Raw genomic sequence first — 17,023 nt, 5'->3', positions numbered from 1 at the left:
GGTGATTGCGCCCTGATTATCCTCAAAACTTACAACTGGTCCACACACCTCATCGATGTCTCTTAACTCTTGAGTGAGGTGCGAACCCTCCTGCATAGCTGCCGACAGTGCAATGTACTCTGCTTCGCAAGATGACAGCGCCACCGTTGGCTGTTTCCTCGACTTCCAGGAAATAAGAGGGCCAGCTTTGTTTAGACTGAAACAGTACCCACTGGTACTTCGCCTATCATCTGCCGACGACGCCCAGTCAGCGTCACTATAACCAACCAAAGTTAGGCCATCATCACATTTCCTGTAACATAGCTCATAGTGGAGAGTGCCCTTCAACTACCTTAAAACATGCTTCACTGCAGTCCAGTGTTCCTGAAGTGGACTAGACAGAAACTGTGACAACCTACTTACAACCCAACATACGTCTGGTCTGGTACATGTCATAGCATAAACCAAGCTACCAAAAGCTTCACGATACCTTCTGGGATCACAAGGTGTTTCACTACCAAACTCAAACTTCTGCTCAGATGGTATGGCCCTTGGCTTGCAATCAGACATTTCAAATCTCTCAAGGATTTTGATTAAGTATCTTCTCTGGATCACCTTCACAAAGCCATCACCCTGTTCAAAATCAATACCTAAGAAATATGAAACTCTACCCAGCTTTTAATCATTATTTTACTACAGTTAATGAAATTCATGCATATAATACGAGACTTGCTTCTAAACAATCCTATTCATTGCCCAAAACCAGAACTAATTTCGGAATCTTCAACATTAGATATCAGGGACCTAAAATTTGGAATTCTCTTGATGAGTCTGACAAAAAATTACTTAATTTTCAATTAAAGAAGAAATTAAAAATACACTTTATTGATTTATATTAAATATTACAATTATTTTAATTAATTCATAAGGATATATTCTGTTCCGCTGTAAGTTTCCATTCTGTTTGTATCTTTATATTTGTGTGTGTGTGTGTAAGTGTGTTACCGACTGATAACTGTATAAATAATCTATGTAACTTCATGTCTGCCCATTCTTTTTAGCCCTTATGGTTATTTTGGGCAGGCAGTACTCTATACTAATTTAATGTTTATTGTAATTATTTTATAGATTGTGAGTACAAATAAATGGTTGTTGTTGTCGTTGTTGTTGTTGGTCCTTCATGCGGAATCTCTCCTGCAGCATTTGTTCAGCCTCAGACATCAGAACCATGTCACTTGCTGCAATAATGATGTCGTCGACCCAAAGAAGCATTACAACTATTTTACTCCCAAACTGTTTAGTGTACATACAGTTGTCAACTGGATTTGTTTAATTTATACACAAGTCTCACATTAGAACCACTAGGGCTTCAGAACCTTCAGCTTGGTCCATATATATATCTCACAATCAATGGGAGCATTTAGGTATGCCGTTTTGACATCCATCTGGTGTAGAATTAAATCGTGTTGTGCTGCTATTTGCAACAGAGCACGTACTGATGTGACATTTGCCGTAGGGGCAAATGTTTCCTGATAATCTACACCTTTCACTTGACTATAGCCTTTAGCAGCATACCCAGCCTCGTAGGTTTTAGCACCATCAGAACCTTCTTTGATAGTGTACACCCAACGGTCCCCTACTGAATTCATACCCTCTGGTAGGGTGGTTAGAATAGATGTCTCATTCTCGATAAGAGAATCCATTTTTTCTCTCATTGCTGCCTTCCAATTTTCTGACTCAGGAGATTCAATTGCTTCTTGGTATGTCTGGGGAAAAGCTGAAACCTTGTAACAATAATCAACACTAGATAATACCTGGTCACTCTCAGCAATAACCTCATCCAGATCAGTAACATAGTCATTAAGGTATGCTGGGCGTCTTCTCTCCCTGGTGGGGTATGTCGCACCTTCAGTCACAGATTGGGGGTTCCTATCAGTTTTGTCTCCAGTCACAAGCTTCTCAGCCTGTTCACATGAGAATTTCTCCGACCTATGAAAATCATATGCACTATACATATCTGGGTTAGTGTTCACAGCCTGTTCGCCTGAGATTTCCTCAGACCTGTTAACACCAGATGCACTACACATATCAAGGTTAGTGTCCTCAGCCTGCTCGTCTGAGATTTTCTCAGACCTGTTAACACCAGATGCACTACACATATCTGGGTTAGTGTTACGCCGTAACAACATGAAATCATCTTCATCACGTAACAGACTTCCTATTTGAGTGCGTTTCTCATTAACACTCTCCGAAGGGAATTTTACCACCCTGTGCCTAATCACCTTACCAATCTCTGGGAAATACACAAGGTAAACGGGGCTTAGTTAGGTCTCTGACCTGTGAGAGGAAACTAAGGTGTTTGCTGTAAGCGATTGTTATAGCACCTATTGCACGTGTATGCTGCTGCCATAACAGCATATGGCCAGAACACCTTAGCTAAACTGGGCTGTATGGGCAGGCATCTCCCCATTTCAAATAGGGTTCTCCAGTGCCGTTCGGCTGTGCCGTTCTGGTGTGGTGAAAAGGGGGAGAGGTATCATGCCTTGTGCGATTCCTCCTGAGAAGTGCCTCAAAATTCACAGAAGTAAACTCACCACCATTGTCAGATCTCATACATTTGACCTTACCATGAGGGGCTGAACCTGCCAGAAATATCTCTGTAGCAGCCACTGTGTCACTCTTGTTCCTCAGAAAGTAGACAAAATCTGCACCTGAAAAATCATCTGTAAAGGCCAAACCTTCTTTAGAGGCTGGATCAACAGGTCCAGCGAGGTCAGTATGAACTAAATCTAGTGGGGCAGTCGCACGTGCATCAGGCTTTCTATTCCTATTCTGTGTGGGTTTTCCTAGCATACATACACTACAATCGCTAGGTTTGCTAGAGCTCTTATGGCTAATCTTCATACCATCTACAACATTCTCTAGTTTCTTAATGTCATCATAATTACATTGTCCTAGGATTTGATGCCAGACATTCATAGGACGTACATAGTTTACGGAATCAGAGTCAGTGATGTTATCATATGTATTCAAATAATACAATCTGCCATGCTTGTCAATGAGAAACTTTGTGCCATCCTTGTGCGTCAGCTCAGCAGAATCTGGCTGGAAAGCCACACTTGCACCCCTCTCTGTTGCAGCTTGAACTGAGAATAAGATGTTATGAACAGAGCATTTCACAAAGTTGCCTTCACAGCTGTTCCAGACGAATCGACGATAGTAATATCAACATCTCCTCTTTTTAGGGCAACCTTATTTGCTCGAGTTCCATTTGCTAATTAAATGGAATGCTTGTCTGGCTTAAATGTGTCACCAAACTTTTTAAACTTAGACAAAATCAGTAATAATATGAGCAGTTGCACCGCAATCAACTAATAGTGTGTTTGGCTTCCCAGATGTAGGCTTGCCAGAGACATTCTCATCCTCATGGGCATTAGTCTCAAAAACAAATGAGTGTTCAATGTCCTGGTCTGTTTTCTCAAATACTTGATTAACCTTGTCACCTTTCTTTCTTCTATGACGACATGCTTAATCACTGTGCGACCTTGAGCGGCAGGTATTGCACCACTTCCCTCCTTTGGGCTTCTTGGGATAGAAACGAGTTAAATGACCTTGTTGGATGCAGGTGAAGCAGGTAAGATTTCCTTTTCCTTTCACTGGTGGTTTTAGCTGTAGGAAATTGTCTTCTGCTTTCAAAATGGAGTCGTTATTATCTGCTGTTCTTGCTTTCTCAGTGTCCTCAAAGCTTCTTAGAGAGGCTTTGAATTCGCTAAATGTTTGTTGCTTCTCGCTCTGTGTGACAACCGCAACAAACGGTTTGTAACTTTGAGGTAATCCTTTGAGTACCATTGCAATAAGAAGACTGTCAGTTACAGTTTTTCCCGCATTTTTTAAAGCTGTTGCCGCCATCTCCGCTCTAATTACATAGTCAGTGACAGACTCATTCGCTGATTTAACTAAGGATGTTAGTTCGGTATAAAGCGAAATCGCACGTGGTTTCCCAGTCCCAGCGTAATGGGCTCGTAAAATCTGCAGCGCCCTTCTTCCATCGTCAATTGCATCTCTCATTACCAGCGCTGGGCTTTTGTCATCTAGGAACTGGATTAGTTCGGCAAACGCCTCCTCGTTTTTGCTAGCATTAGCTTCCTCATCCCAGCTCTCAGACACGAGAACGTCTTTCATTTTTTGCAATCTCGTGTAGCCAAGGAATTTGACCTCCCATTGCTCGTATTTTCGCTCATCCCCATCGAAAATTAATCTTCCAAATCGTCCAGGAGCATCTCTTCTGGGCCCATAACCTGTTGAATTCGCTTCTTCTGTCTTAATGGGGTGGGATTTTAAAGATTCAAAGATCACACTCAGAACACGAGTCAGTTACGTTAGACCCGAAGGAACAAGATCCGGGATTTTTATTACTATCACTTATGTACTGCATGTATGATGTCACATTCTTTAACGGGACATTCCAGTGACGCCAATGAACTATTTCAACGTAAGTAACACTCTTTCAGTAGCATTATCGCTATTTATGCTATCTTCGAAAAGGGGCATTTTAAATCTGCCGTGTGGCACTAAATTTTCACGGGAGTTTATTTTTGGGAATCGGCGATATTTTTTATTTTGCGGGAACTGATTTTGGCGATTGTGGAGGACTTGGTACTGAGTACTAACTCTTGCCATCTTCGCGAAGTCCCGTTTAAATACCTCTTACAAACCGAGTTCGAGGGCAGTACTGTAAGTTACCGACCAAGATTTTTCCCCATCGATTTACAGCCCAAGGGCGAAGCGCGCGGGGCATAAATCGAAGGGGAAAAACGAGGATCCTTAACTTACAATACAGACCGAGTTAACGAGGTCAGTAAGATATTTATTATATCTGTACTGGGTGTCTGACGGGTTCGGGAACGATTCCTATTCACCCGGAACGGCTTCGAATTTCTGAAGCACCTCGAAAGCAAAACGAGCCAATTTGAAATCGTCGTTTAATAATTGACTCTTAAGTCGTTAGCAGACTTCAATAGACAATTTTAGAAGTAAAAGAAAGTTTTAAACTATTACTTGCTTAAAAAGTTAAGAACACTTGGCAATAAATCACAAAACATTTTGGCAACAAAAACAGCTTTAAATTTTAGCGGGCCGTATAGTAGAATACGGATAATTAGAACCCGAGTAAATTTGGCTGGAAAAGGGCAGATGTATAATTTATTTTGGATTTCTTTTTTTCATCACGCTATAATATTATCATAAACACACGATTTTGCCTGCACTACACAACCGAACGCACACAAAGGTGACCACAGCTAGTAATAGGATGATTAGGAGCACAGCTATGATAGGAACTTGCAAACTTGACACTTCGTTATCCACATTTTCGCATTAATTAATTAACCTAATTATATAGTAGTCAGTTAATCCAACATTGTCAGCACAGCTATTATTTTTTAACTTCTGAAACCTGTCCAATTTGGGATTTAATTTGGACAGTTTTCTATAAGGACTTTGAAGAAAAACACAGAAACTGTCCAATTTGGGAAAAAATAGGACAGTTTGTTGCACCAATGAAATTAAGCTATTGACCTTCCGAAGATTATCGAAGGCCACACGAAACCTTTCGAAGATTGCTAAAGATCACACGATAATTCGCGAAGATTTCTGAAGATCTTCGAACACTTCCGAAGATTTCCGAATATCCCCGAACATCTCCGAAGATTTTCGAAGATCACCCGAACACTTCCGAAGATTTCCGAAGATCACCCGAAGATTTCCGAAGATCACCTAAACACTTCCCAGGATTTTCGAAGACTAGTGACAATCTCCGGCGATCTCCGAAGATCACCGGATATTTTCGAAGCTTTCCCAACTTTCGGAAGATCGAGGACCCAATCTGTTTTTCTTTAGAGACAGTTACTGTAGTCTTCCTTGCAAAGCTGTATTACCTCACGAGCTCTATAATTAATAAGTAACAGGACTACATGCTTGTCCAATTTGAAAATAACTGCATTCAAAAAATTCCTCTGACAGCCAAATTGGACTTGGCCTGTGGCCTCGTCTAATTTTGGCTGTCTTCGGAACTTTTTTCATCCAATTATTTCCAAATTGGGCAGCATGTAGTCCTATTACATATACGAATCATATCCACGTACGTAGATAATTTGGTACGATCAGTATGCTTGAGGGAGTGTGACCACGTTTAAATGCGTAACACTCAATGAAGGACATTAGTGCAATGCATATAATTCTTGCCGCAAGTGTTGGCACTTTTGCCAAATATCTTCCGTACTTCGATTCCCCTCAATTCCCGGCAACGATGAGCTCTCAAGCATACTGCACGAGTACTATAATTTTTCACGTTGGTATTGTAAGATATTTTTGTGCTGGCATGTAGATTCGTTCGTATGCAGGTTACGTAATTATACTAAGAAGTTAATATTTAAGGAGTTGTCACTTCGACGGCATCTCCGCTTTTGATCAGTTCATTTTGGAAATTTTGTTTTAGTAAATTTCGAGCAATGCTTGATCCACCGCCGGAGACTGCATCATCCCAACCTCAGTCGACAGACATTTCTAATTCTGACATGATCTCGCTGATTTCTTCTCTCCTTGATGCGAAGTTGCAGAAAACGTTTGGTGATTTCAAGCGATCATTAGACGAACGCGAGGTTGAGACTCGGCGAGAACTGAAGAAATTGAAAACAGACTCTAAGGCAGCTAGTTCACTTCAGTTTAAAGGTAACAGAATCCAGTTTGAGTTTAATACCCAGCTCCTTGACTGCCTTGATCTGGCTATCTCCAATTTGTCCGAGGTAAACCTGCTGGGTGTTCAAGAACATCTCCAAAAGGCCAAGTCTGACTTCGAGAAACGCATTAAGTTCATGATCCGCTTTGCTGACAAAAGTCCCGCTGGCTGGGCTGTAGTCGAGGAATATGAGTCCGACGAGCTCGCCGAAAATTCTGAAGACAAGAAGAAACTTCGAGTGGCTGAGCGACGTGCGCTTACCAATATTAAACAAGAAGTCTTCCAAACCTCGTGTTTCAAGGATTTCAAGAGCTCCTAAATCCCGAGATTTTCAAGCTGCACAAGGGTCTGGGTCTTCTGTTTCTACTACGTCTCTTCCATTTTCTGCCGCTCACTCGAATTTTCGTCACCCTTTCGTGCCGCCCGACAAGTCCAGCCTTCGGACGTCTGCTTTAACTGCAATCAGCGAGGATACTGGGCTAATTCGCCAGCCTGCCCTCTTTTCTACAAGACAAGAGGTAGTTTCACCAACACTGGCGCCAGTTCAACATCCACAAAGTCAACAACCGTCTGATTTGGCAAATGTTCTTGCAAGATTGGGTCCAGATAAGTATTCTGACTTTGACTTAGACTTGGATCACATTTCTCTTGATTCTGGCTTTGCTGAATATTTTGAAGGCTCTAGTCAGGTTATTGTTAAGGGTAGGCTTAAATCGAATATTTCTTATTGATAAAGCATTGGTGCCTCTAAGTTTATTTTAGATACTCTAAGTTTTGGTTATAAGATCCCCTTTTCATGGGAACCTACAAGTGTTATTCTTACTAATAATCGCTCAGCTTTGGGTGAGAGTAATTTTGTAGAATCCGCTATTCAAGAGTTACTTAGTGTTGGCTCTATTGATGTGAAGTTTATATGAAATAATTCATATATGAACTGCGGTTGTAGATGAAAGTGAAGAATGATCATCGCAGTTAATCTTCCAATTTAAGCAATTGGAAAGAAGAAGCCTGAAAAAAATATATTGTTTCGTGTATTTACCCGCCTGACGTGGTCAATCCATTGTCAGTTTCTGTATAGTCAAGTGGTAAGAAGAGGCTCATATTAGACCTCAGACATGTTAATTTCTTTGTAAATAAGTCCAAAATTAAGTTTGAGGATGCCCAGTCCATGCTAAATTTTTTCATCGGCGATTCTCCTTCTAGTTTCTGAGTTTATTCTTTCGATATTAATTCAGGGTATCATTATGTTGAAATCTACCCCTCACATTAGAGATTTCTCGGTTTTTCGTGGGTTTTCAATGGGGTTCGAAAATATTTTAAGTTTTGTCGTTCTGCCTTTTGATCTTTCTACGGGCCCTAACATTTTCACCAAAGTTATGCGTACCCTCGTCAAGCACTGGCGTGGTCAGGCCATCCGCATTGTAATTTATTTAGAGGATGATTTAGGGGTATGTGATTCGGATACTTGCCTTCGACAATCTTTGTTGGTGCATTCTGATTTGATTAGCTCGGGTTTGTTCCAAATAAGGATAAATGTATGTGGATCCCTGTTCAGTTGCTTCGCTGGCTTGGTTTTCATTGGGATTTTGCTCGGGGTTTATTGTCTATTCCTGAAGATAAGATATCAGTTTTCTTTGCGTCCATTAGGAAGGTTTCTAGTTGTCATATAGTTACTGTAAGGCTGCTGGCTCAGGTTACCGGGCGTATCATTACCTGTATACTTTTTTTTGGCCATATTTGCAAGATTATGACGAAAGCACTGCATTCTGTTATAGACAGCAGAGCATATTGAAACGCCAGGGTTTTTCTTACTACTGAAGCTATTTCTAAGTTAAATTATTGATGTTCCAATGCTCGAGCACTTATATAATTTAATTCTAGACCTTTTGTCTATCCAGTTAATATCCCTTATCACATTGTATATTTCGATGCTAGTAAAGTTGCTTGCGCTTCTAATATTTATGTTGAGGTCGCCGGAGGGGTTTCCTGTTGCCCACAAGAATTTTCTGTTAGTTTTGCGTTAAGAAGTTTTACTCCCATTTTGCATAATTCCTCTGCTAAGCTTTATACTGATAATAAGGCCGTAGCGTTCATTACAGATTCTGTGAGCAATAAGCCGCATTTGAATGCTATTGCTAAGGATGTTTTCTGTTTAACTTCTGCTCATGGTATTGGGTTGCCAGTGGAATGGATTCCCGGTAAGCTTAATCAGAAAGCTGATTATTACAGTGAGATCGTTGATTTTGACGACTGGTGTGTTTCCAACGGTTCTTTTCGTGAAATTTATTGTCGATGGGGTCCTTTCACCGTAGATTGTTTTGCTAGTTATTGAAATACCAAGTTGCCTAGGTTCTATTCGCGCTTTTACAGTCCTAACAATTTGGGTGTAGATGCTCTAAGTCATAGGTGGGAAGGTGAAAATTGTTGGTTGGTCCCTCCCGTTAGCCTTGTCACCTAAATTATTGAGCATTTCAAATTATGCAAGTGCGTAGGCGCGCTTGTGGTCCCTTGTTGACCATCTGCCATTTTTTGGCCGTGCATTATTAATAAAGATCGTTCTTTCCGTAGTTATATTCTTGACTTCCTTTATGTTGCTAAAGGGAAGCGAGTTTTTGTGCATGGTGCTAATAAGAATTGTATTTTTGGTTCTGATAATTTTAGTTCTCCTGTCCTTTTCTTACGTGTTAATGGAGCCAGTTAAATCACAGGTGGCCCAAGCTCTCAATGTTATCCCTTTTTTTTTCCCCTTTTTTTGCGAACGTTCAGGCTAACGTGACATATGGCATGTACTATTACATAACGACCGAATTTGACCACGCGAAATATGACTCCCGCCTTGCAGCATATAGAGGTGTCATGTTTCGCGAGGTCAAATTCGGTCGTTATGTAATAGTACATGCCATATGTCACGTTAGCCTGAACGTTCACATAAAAAGGAAAAAAAAAAAAGAGAACATTGAGAGCTTGGGCCGCCTGTGGTTAAATTCAAGCCATTAGGTTGTAGTTTTTGCGTCATGAGCTCTCGGAATTAAAGTGTTTGCCACTTGGCTTTGTGGGTTTATTTCTTTGCCGCTGGGCATTTGCGCACTTGCTTTATTTCTGGTCGCCACTGGGCTTTTTTCACGGCCACTAGTAGCAGTCCGTGTTGAGATTTGTTGCTTGCTGTATTCCCCACTGGACTATCTGCCTATACCTGAGACTATTTTTCTGTTTAATTTGTCATTAGTTAAAATTCTTGTTCTATTTTTTTTTCTGCACAAGGTGATATTGTTTTTGCGCGGACTAGTTCCCCCCTACAGAATCCTGAACTCAGAAGACTTGCCAGTCCGCTTCCGACTCGTGCATTGCAATCCTGGGCTCCATGCACCATTGATCACTATTCTAGGTTCTTTCAGAAATTCAGAGTCTGGGCATCTTACTTTCCTGAGATCACTGCTTTGCCTACAAGGCCGCCAGACGTCGCTCTTTACGTAGAGCATCTTATCGAAAGTGATACAAGTTCCTCCGTACTTCATCATGCTTCTTGTGGTATTTCGTGGGCTAACAAGCTCTATGGTTTTCCTGATCCATGTCAAGATCCTCTGGTAAAGAACATTCTCGAGGCAGGTGTCCAGATTTCCGCTAAACCAGTGGCTAGAAAGGAGCCAGTTACTCCTGAGATGATTTCCTCAATATGTTCAAAGTATGCCTCGCCATCTGCTAACCTGTCTAGTCTCCGAATTGCAGCTTTATTTATTACTGCTTATTGTGCATTTCTACGCTTTGATGAGCTAGCTAAGTTGCGCTGTTGTGATGTAAATTTCTATAATTTGGATTACGTTAAGATAATTATTACTAACAGTAAGACTGACGCGTACAAGGATGGCTCCTCAGTTCTTTTGGCTCGGACAGGCACTGTCACTTGTCCCTATACGTTACAGTTCTCGTTATTTTCATCTCGCTGCTTTGAATTGCAATTCTAGCGATTTTGTATTTGGCAATCTTGTTTATCGTAAGTCCACTCTTAGTTATTCTTTAGGTTCGCGACCTATATCCTATACCAGGGCTAGGGAGCTTTTGCTTAATTCCTTAGTTGAACTTGGTTTTCCTAAGTCTAGTTATGGTTTGCCAGCGACTTCGACATGTTAATGAAGTTCTTATCTTATCTTATCTTATCTTATCTTATCTTATCTTATCTTATAGCTTAAGATCAGGTGGTGGTTCTGCCGCCGCGAATGCTGGCATCAACGATCGTTTGTTTAAACGACACGGTCGTTGGAAATCGGATCGTGCAAAGGACGGCTATGTTAAAGACAACATCAATTCCCTTCTTTCACTTTCTCGTTCCCTAGGTCTATAATTTTCTTTAAATTGCGCTTTATCTTCGAAATGGGGCAATTTATGTCTGATCAATAAACGAGATGACCCCTCCTATATGACTGAGTTAGAAAATATTTTGTTTTCGTTTCACTGCAGAGTGATTAGACAACAACTATATTTTTTCACGTAGTTATTATAAGATAGTTTTGTGCTGGTATGTAGATTCGTTGGTATGCAGGTTAGGTAATTATGCTAAGAGGTTAAAATTTAAGGAGTTTGTCCGTCAGGAGTTGTCACTTCGACGGCATCTCCGCTTTTGATGAGTTCATTTTGGAAATCATGTTTTGTTTTAGTAAATTTCCGTGTTTTAGTTTACTACGTTTCTTGTGCTAATAACTACCCTAGTGCAATCTATGTCTGATCAATAAACGAGATGCCCCCTCCTATATGACTGATGTTTTCTTATTTATACTAAGTTAGAAATCATTTTGTTTTCGTTTCACTGCAGAGTGATTAGACAACAAGTCCTTATTTAAGAAGGGTTCAAAGTCGAACGGGGAAGGCGGGGGAGGGGTGGAGTGGTCAGTCTTTGTACCTTAAAGAGCAAACAGATCATTTTCGTGAATGCTTTTGCATGATCAAGCAACATACTTCATAGGGAGTGTACTAATCCTGTCCGATGCGACCTTTTGCAAGTTACAAGCTGTATTCAATGAGGGTCTGAATGAGGTTAACCGACTAGCGACAAAGGGCGAAAAATATTACTGACTACTGACAAAACGAGGAAAAAAGTACCGACTAGCGACAAAAAAATAACTGAGATTTACCGACAACCGACAAAGTAATGAAATTTCAACCGACCGCCGACACGAAGACCCATCCTCCCCCGCATTTAGACCCTCTTTAATTTCACCACAGTTTTTAAAAAGTCGCTATTTCAAGGTTAAATAGGTGCTTAATACTTTTAAAATTAATGCACGGGAATAGAATGTTAAATTTCAATGTTCAAGAAAAACAAAACATGTCCAAGGGAAACAAAACACAACCAAGGTATCTGTTTTCGGCAAATAAACTGTCCGATGTGTCACAATTGCGAAACAGTCACCCCTCTTGTGCAAAGAATCTCAGTCGTTGGTTATCAATACTGTGAATAGCGTCCTTCAGTCGTAGATTGCTGTTGAGGTGACATTTCAAGACAACATGCCAATGTTTTCATGATCAATATTCGAGCGAATGACCTCTTGAACCAAGGTATAAAGTAATATAGGTCCATTGCGAGTTAAGTTGTTTTTCTTTCAATTGAATACTTCGATCTTAATTAATAAATCTCAACAAGAGATATTCTTTTAATCTCAATTGATATTTTCCCTTGGTATCAAAAGTGTACACGGTCGATTCCTTTTGATGGTCGAGATCCAGCTATCGCTAACAAATCTGATGAATAGGCAATAAAACGGAATGATAAAATAGTAAAAAAGTCAGTGTCAAGGAAATGTAAATAGAATGTTCCGACTTCCTTGAGCGATACAGTACTTATCAAACCATCCGTGGTAGAGGCGGATGGCGGGGGCTGACCTGAAAGAAAATCAGCGTCATTGAACATTTTCGGGCCCTTTAGATCTCAATTTTTTCCATGCAAACTGTTGGGTGTTTAGCTAACAGAATCGATTAACCGATCTTATATTGCTTCTTAATACGATCTACCTCAGCGGAAATTTGTTTGTTCTTAGAACTTCCATGGAAACTTAACTGCTCCCCTTGAAATACCGGTTATATGAAGTTCTTCTCATACAACTAAGCACACCCAATATCATAGTTTCTTGACCAACCTGATCTCAACTGACCATAGCTAAAACAAATATACCTGATATCAGTATGCAATGCTTTTTAGAATCAGGTCAGCTATCGAACAAATTCCTGTCATATTTTATGAATTATATAATGCAAATAAAATCAAATGAACCATGTATAAAATAAAGCTCTAGCTCTGTAAGATTTTAAAGTTATTCATCTGAAAGAAATGACTGGACAGAGAGCGGATAAATGGATTTTACATATACTTTTCTAGTAAGGAATATTACTACTAAGGTTATTGCAATCTTAGATTTTATGATTCTCAAAGTTTAACTTTAAAAGGTCTAATCTTTTGTGTTTTGCCCTCGTTAGGTTTCTCTCTTTTTCGTTAAACGTGCTCTTTATTGTATATTATAGAGCATGTTACCTTGTTTGAGAGCTTTAAAAACACCCAATGTTTGCTACTTGAAGGAAATGCCACATTGAAACGGTTTCAGCCGAAGGGTAGTTACAGACAGAGTTTTTGGGCGTTTAATAACGTATATTAAAGGATTGCGAGACATCAAAGATCTTTATTTCTTGCGAAATTTTAACAACGGCGCAGTTTCCCGATTTACTCATCACTCAATGGCCATGTTATAATTGAAGATACATTTTATTTCCGCTATTTGGAACGCTCTGGGGAAACGAAAAATATTTCGAAATAGCGGGAATTCGAAATAAGCGAGTTCGAATTAGCTGGATCTAATTGTATCATTTCTTCATCCCTATGTAGGCTGCCGCTGTGTGCTTACTGGTCCCTGTGGAAACAACAACTCTAGGGAGCCTTCAGTCACTTTTAAGAAAAAAAAGCGACGACTGTCCCGGTAATCTTTTACAGATTCACTTTGATGGAAATAGAACCGAGGCAAAATGCAATGGACAATCCACAAAGACCTTAACAACTAGTAGGTCTTAGTAAAAACTTCACTAGTGTTATTGCCCTAAGGTCCCAAATTTACGAACTGATCATTAATTTCTGATACAGAAGCCCATTATATGCGGTTTCTCGAGAGGCGAGAAACCGCGCGGAAACGCGCACAAACTATTATAAAAATGGCTTTAGCTATAGTAGCGTCATTCTTTGGACTAGATCTTACATTGTAAATTTTCAATTCGTATTTTGTAATTATTCTTTATTGTTTATTTGCACACGATCCCACAAGCTGCAAGCTCAATTGCTTATTGTGTTTAAATAAAGGTTACTTACTTACTTACTTACTTACTTACTTACTTACTTACCGTCTTACTTGTGACTTAAGGGAAGCAGAGTCTCTGAGGCAGTTTAAATGCCTACTCGAATGAGATGTATAGGCACGGCATTCGTGGAAAGCAGCTTTTTTATTTTATCATTTTTATGATATTAGATATTAGGAATTGAAAACATTTGTAGTTTTAGCTGACGAGTTTTTTACCGCGTTAAAATAAATAAAGATTGTCTTGCCCGTATTGTTTAATCGAATGAGATTGAATGTTGTCTAGTAGGATCAGTAATTGAAATCGTTTGAAGAAATGTTCCCTAATAGTGTATTTTGTATTTCAAAGGATTTACGATTGAGGATACCAAAGCCGGAAAGAAGTGCATCCAATACACTGATGAACAAGACGGTAACACACGCTACTACGCGCTGAAGGTCATTAACAGGACAAGGGTCACGCCGACGGTCACTTTTATGGTGAGTTAAAACTACCTATAAGCGTCTATTGGCAAGTTTATTTCATACACACTTTTTACTGATATTATAGTTCTACTGTGGGCAGTACCGGGCCGTAACACTGTTGAATTTATTGGACGTGCACTACTAAGTTGAAATTTGGGCAGAAGAATGATTTCTTTCCACCTACGCTAGATCTGAAATTCCTGAGTTTGTTGACGTTCTTCATACACAAACGAAACGATTTTGTTGTTTTGGTGCGAGCGATCTATGAAAACAACAGTATTCAAGAAAACTAAGAGACTATGATCTAGTATCTTGAAAAAAGTCAAATTTGGCGGAAACATTGCCCTAGATCGATCAGCTGTATAATATTCGAAGTCTATATAGAAACACGCAACTCAACAGCTTTATTGGCTTAGCCATCATGGTATATGAGTAATTCACCTTTTGCTGTTCATTTACAGAAAATATCCATTCATTTGTGTCCAAATTATCGTCAATATACTATCATTAACACCAATATGACCTTCATTTTGGCTTAAGGAACGTTCAAGAATAACATTAACATATGTATTAACATTCAAAATCATCAAAAGATAAACAATGGTTTCCCTTGACATTCATTGGCTGTAAATGTATTTTCATTTTTGTGGAATGAAATTCGTTGTCACGAAACGACAATCATTTCCACTTTTGGACAATCTTCTTTCAACAAAAGACTTTCAATAACAGAATTTGCATGAGAACTCACAATCAATTGCATTATTATACAACCATATCCGTGAAGATGACAATCTTTAGTATGTTGAGACAGACATAATCGTGTTTTCAACTAACGTTAAGAGAAAACAATAGCTCATCAGCGTAATTCTTTTGAACAGAGATGTTGTGGTTCTGTTAGCTTTGATTTCATTAAACCTGCCACAACCGTGGCCAGATTTATCCAACACAGTTGTTTGTTTACATTTTAAATCTGGTCCTTATCGGAAAGTACGTGGCCGGAAATGCAAGCAGAGCTCGCGCAGTGTTGGGCCTTGTTTTGAACGCATGCCTTGATGTAAACAAATGATATTATGGCTGTAATGTTTGTCTCAACGCACTTAATATTGTCACCTTCACGGATATGGTTATATAATAACGTAATTGATTGTGAGTTCTCATGCAAATTCTGTTATTGAAAGTCTTTTGTTGAAAAAGGATTGTCCAAAAGTGTAAATGACTGTCGTTTCGTGACAACGAAATTCATTTCGACAGAAATGAAAATACATTTACAGGCAATGAATGTCAAAGTAAAGTATTGTTTATCTTTTGATGATTTTGAATGTTAATACATATGTTAATGTTATTCTTGAACGTTCCTTACGCGGAAATGAAGGTCATATTGGTGTTAATGAGAGTATATTGACCATAATGAAATAAATTTGGACACAAATGAATGGATATTGTCTGTAAATGAACAGCAAAAGGTGGTGATATATAGATTTAGCCAAGCCTAAAAGCGGAGCTTCTGGACCGGATTGTTCAAAGCTCGATTAAGCTAACCCAGGATAAGCGAGAATTTGATTTGATTTTGTAACTTTGCGGTCAGGTTTTCTGTATTTTTTTTGGCCATCTGTTTTGAGTTTGAATAAACTCAAACTACAAAAACAAAAGTAGTGAAAAACATCTGTATAAAAGATAAATTTATGATTTTGTTAACTTTAAACCATGGGTTGGCTTTATGTAGACTGAATTTGAGCCGCCTCCTCCGCTCGCTGAGTCACTCGGGGAGAGAGACGTCTGAACGCACCGGGCGACAATGCTGTCCGGTGACGTCACTATCAAAAACCTGGTAGTGGTTCTGATTGGTTGCCGTGTTAATTTATTCGCCCGACTCGAATGATTTGAATAATTTTATTGCCAAACTTCGCACGTTCAAGATGGCAGAAGAAACAAACAAAGACTTAATCCGCGTCAAGAAAAGGCACTTTCAAATTTCTTAGCGGAAGCGATGTATTTGTAAACTTGCCTACGGGATATGGAAAGTCCTTAATATATCAGACGTAAGATGGTTCCACTCGTGGCAATTGAACTTTCAAAGCAGCACAGCCGTTTCCCAAACGAAAGCATAGTCGTTATTATTTCGCCATTGTTTGCTTTACAGTGGTTATCAATCACAAGCGACCTTCAGCGCAAAAACGTCTGGACGAAACCAAAGGTTTGTTGGACGTCAATCATCCCCGCCTCCTTCCGACTGTATGTGAAATTTACCTGAAAAAAGAAGTCTGAAACCTTGCAGCAGTCCACTTGCAAAAATTATCATTTTACTTTCGATATGTACGGCTAGCTCACTAAATACATTGGCATTAACCATTCCTTGAAGTCTATAAATAAAGACGTTTGCGTTTGTCGGGTTCTTCAACGACCATTCGCATGCATGAACGACCCCAAAATCAAGCAAATCTGCACGCGAGCGAACAAATTATTTCTGCACGTATTTCTTGGGGCTACGGACTGAACAATACTTAAACATATAAAA

At 39.6% G+C, this 17,023-nt stretch overlaps 1 protein-coding gene and 1 pseudogene across 1 annotated transcript; one reads left to right on the top strand and one right to left on the bottom strand.

Annotated features, from left to right (window-relative positions):
• Nucleotides 1-327: 327 nt before the first annotated feature.
• Nucleotides 328-4,161, bottom strand: LOC149106960 (uncharacterized). Its single transcript, XM_089297256.1, has 4 exons — nucleotides 3,591-4,161; nucleotides 2,607-3,125; nucleotides 1,385-2,272; nucleotides 328-629 (listed from the first exon to the last, which is right to left on the bottom strand). The coding sequence occupies exons 1-4, from the start codon at nucleotides 4,159-4,161 to the stop codon at nucleotides 328-330; spliced, it is 2,280 nt and encodes a 759-aa protein (XP_089153382.1).
• A 2,300-nt stretch (nucleotides 4,162-6,461) lies between these two features.
• On the top strand, nucleotides 6,462-7,289 carry LOC149106959 (uncharacterized; annotated as a pseudogene).
• Nucleotides 7,290-17,023: the final 9,734 nt, after the last annotated feature.

Source organism: Orbicella faveolata, unplaced genomic scaffold (assembly GCF_042242905.1).
Source record: "Orbicella faveolata isolate gen_17 unplaced genomic scaffold, um_ofav_v1 contig_29, whole genome shotgun sequence".
In the NCBI taxonomy this organism is placed as follows: domain Eukaryota; kingdom Metazoa; phylum Cnidaria; class Anthozoa; order Scleractinia; family Merulinidae; genus Orbicella; species Orbicella faveolata.
Note: the sequence above shows the minus strand (reverse complement) of the source record. Positions and strands in the feature narration are given on the sequence as shown.